Raw genomic sequence first — 2,954 nt, forward strand, 5'->3', positions numbered from 1 at the left:
CTATATCTGACTCTTTTAGTTTTAGGACTTACAAACAACCGTTATGTGAACAAAACTATAATACTCTCTTTAGCAACTTTGTTGCGAGAGTATAAAAATGCCAAATTTGATTGTTATTTACGATTGCGTCGTATAAATAATTCGCACTATATAATTCTTTCGCAACATTTTTGAAGTTTTATCAAAACCTGAAGGTTTCTATGGTTTCTATCATTGCAAGTTGCAAAATATAAAAAGACGGTTACACACGAACTTAGCCCCTCCGTACTTGTTTATTTGTAAATTGTTTGAAAGTAAGATCTCGAGTATAGCTGAGCAATCCCAAAAGTTAATACAACAGACTTTTCTCTCCCCAATAAATCCTATATGGTGATTTGCGTCTTTCCAGCTGACTTTAAACTGTGTAGGCTAGTAAAAATGTGTGATGTTTTAATTAAAATAACTTTAAAAATTTTATATCGCATATAGATTATTTAATGATGATCTTAATTTAATTTTCAATGAGCCGAAGTAAAATATAATAATAAAACTGAGTGAGCCTATGATTATAAAGGGTAGGTATCTTTTTTTTTGGGAAAAATGTGGTAATTATAGAAAATTCATCGTTTTGTTATAGCTGACATTTATTCAATCTCCCGTGTTATCTGTCATAGCCTGTCATCATTAATGACAGCTTGCGTCTAAATTTTTAGCATATTCCGTAGGAAATTGATATTTTGGAGGAGCCTAATGAAATCTTTTGTTAACGTACTATAAAATGTTTTCTTGATGTTTTGGCGATTCATCAGAGCCGAAATATTCTCTATTGGATTGGCGTCTGGGGACTATAATGTCCAATTTAAAGTAACTATATGGTTTTCTTAATTCCATTGAGTACAGATTCTGCTCCAATGTTTCGAATCATTGTCTTCCAACTACGGTCCGATTTGGTATCTAAAAATACATCTATATACCGGATAATAAAATCCTTACAAATCGACAAAGCGCTTTGAGCCTCTCACAGATTTGTTGAGACTTTAATGTGGAAAGTTAAGACTACCGAGATGTTTCCGCTTTAATCTTGTAAAAGCTGGATCGTAAAAATTATATTTACAAAGCTTTGTGTAAAATTTTATTTATTGATAAAATATTATTAAATGTTTGCAATTTTATCAAACATATTTATGCTTTTACTTGTAATAAATAAAATTGAATTGTACACGATTTTATACATTTATTTAGTTATTATAAGTTATGGGAAAAAATACAAATTTTATCAGGTGATCTCAGTTGTGTAAAATTATTGAAAAATAGTTGATTCTTTTGTTACAAGTGACATAGGATCATGTTTTGTTCGAGTGATCAGTGTATTTGTGGCTGCTGTTTAAAAACGGTATTGTTAAATTGCCAAAACTCATATAGGTATATACATACACTAGAAGAATATATGGCTATGCGTCGGGTTAACGGAAAACTACGCCGCTAAATCAACTAAGTACCATATATGTATGTATGAACTTAATATTCATTTCTATGTAATTTGTATGTAAGGTGTTCAAATCAAACTGATGGCTAGTTTTTAAAAGAGGGTGCCAAATGCTTTAGCAATAACAAAGCAGTAGCAGTAGTAAAAACAATTATGGTTACAAAAAAATAACAAAACCAATTTCATAATATTGTTGAGTAAATTAGTTTTATTATCATTCTGCACAACACAGAACTTCTTTCGCATTCACTTACCTAAACTGATATTCGGCCCCATTATAACGTAACCAGCTGAGCTATCAACAAGTCCGTGTTGTAAGAGGAATGGCTGAGCTCCTTGTTGCCGGATGCGGTGCATAGTTAGTATATATCCATCTTCAGTGGTGACATAATGAACTTCCGCCGGATAGCCATATTTTGCAATTAATTTATCCTTGTTGTCGGACATAAAATATATATATATATATATTCGGAGTTGTTTGCGAAGTAGATATTTTATAACGTTGTATATGCAAATAAAAATTATTTTTTATTTTCAATTAAAATATTGCGAAATTATATTCAATATTCCTTTTCTTTTTATGAAAATACATTTTTTATTAATAATAATAAAAATGAAAAATTTATATTCATAATGAACAGTAGACCATTAAAACTGTAAGCATTGAGTGTCGACAATATTGTCCATCTAGCTTATCAAGCAATCAGTACGAACCAATCTTGACACAACTCTTTCCTTTGAATTATTATGATCCGCTCACTTTATTAAAAACAAAACTTGTTCAAAACTTGTCCAACTAAGTTTTCGACGATGCCTTTAATTCTATTATTACTATATTTCTAAAATAAAAACACTCTGAAAAACCATATATCATATATATATATGGTTTTCAAACGTTTTAAAAGAAATTTCTAATTCTTTGTTTATTGAATTCGAGAAAATCTTATATACATGTAATATATTTGTCTAACTGATATAGATATTGTGAACATACCACAGGTAGATTGGAATCCTCCTGTATGTTTTTACGAGCTGCTTTCTCTTCCGGCGTCTCATCCTCGACACTTTCATCCTCTTCATCATCTGGATCGGTTTCTGAATCGTCGATGAACTGACCACGACTGCGATAAACAATTTGACATACTATAAGAAGACAAAGTAGCAGCGAAATACTAGAAAATTTTTGGAACGGACGCATTTATTATGTAAGGCAAGACGAATGGGATTTAACACGGATTACTTTATTCCCAAATTAATATTTTTTTATTGTTTAACACCACATTAACACTTCTTTTCATTCATTCGATACCAATTTTCATTAAGCCAATTAAATAGAAAGAGAAATTACGGCATACACTAGCGGTTACAAAATTAATAGAGGACTGCGTTCTGTTTAACAATTCTCAGCGAATATAAATTTATTGTCATCGTTGTCATCTAGTAGTGCCCGCCGGACGTGTATTCGCGTCGCGTTAAATATTTTGAATGC

General features: G+C 30.9%; 1 protein-coding gene across 1 annotated transcript in view; it reads right to left on the reverse strand.

Annotated features, from left to right (window-relative positions):
* Window positions 1–2,954, reverse strand: part of LOC108968444 (lipase 1) — a 7,098-nt gene extending 4,144 nt beyond the window's left edge. The window contains exons 1-2 of the mRNA XM_018932489.1: window positions 2,460–2,954; window positions 1,720–1,897 (exon numbers count right to left, since the gene is read on the reverse strand). Of these exons, the coding sequence (XP_018788034.1) occupies window positions 1,720–1,897; window positions 2,460–2,663 (382 nt within the window). The 5' untranslated portion in view covers window positions 2,664–2,954. The remainder of the gene's footprint in view (window positions 1–1,719; window positions 1,898–2,459) is intronic.

This window comes from Bactrocera latifrons, unplaced genomic scaffold, assembly GCF_001853355.1.
Source record: "Bactrocera latifrons isolate USDA-ARS-PBARC rearing strain unplaced genomic scaffold, ASM185335v1 scaffold_216, whole genome shotgun sequence".
In the NCBI taxonomy this organism is placed as follows: Eukaryota; Metazoa; Arthropoda; class Insecta; order Diptera; family Tephritidae; genus Bactrocera; species Bactrocera latifrons.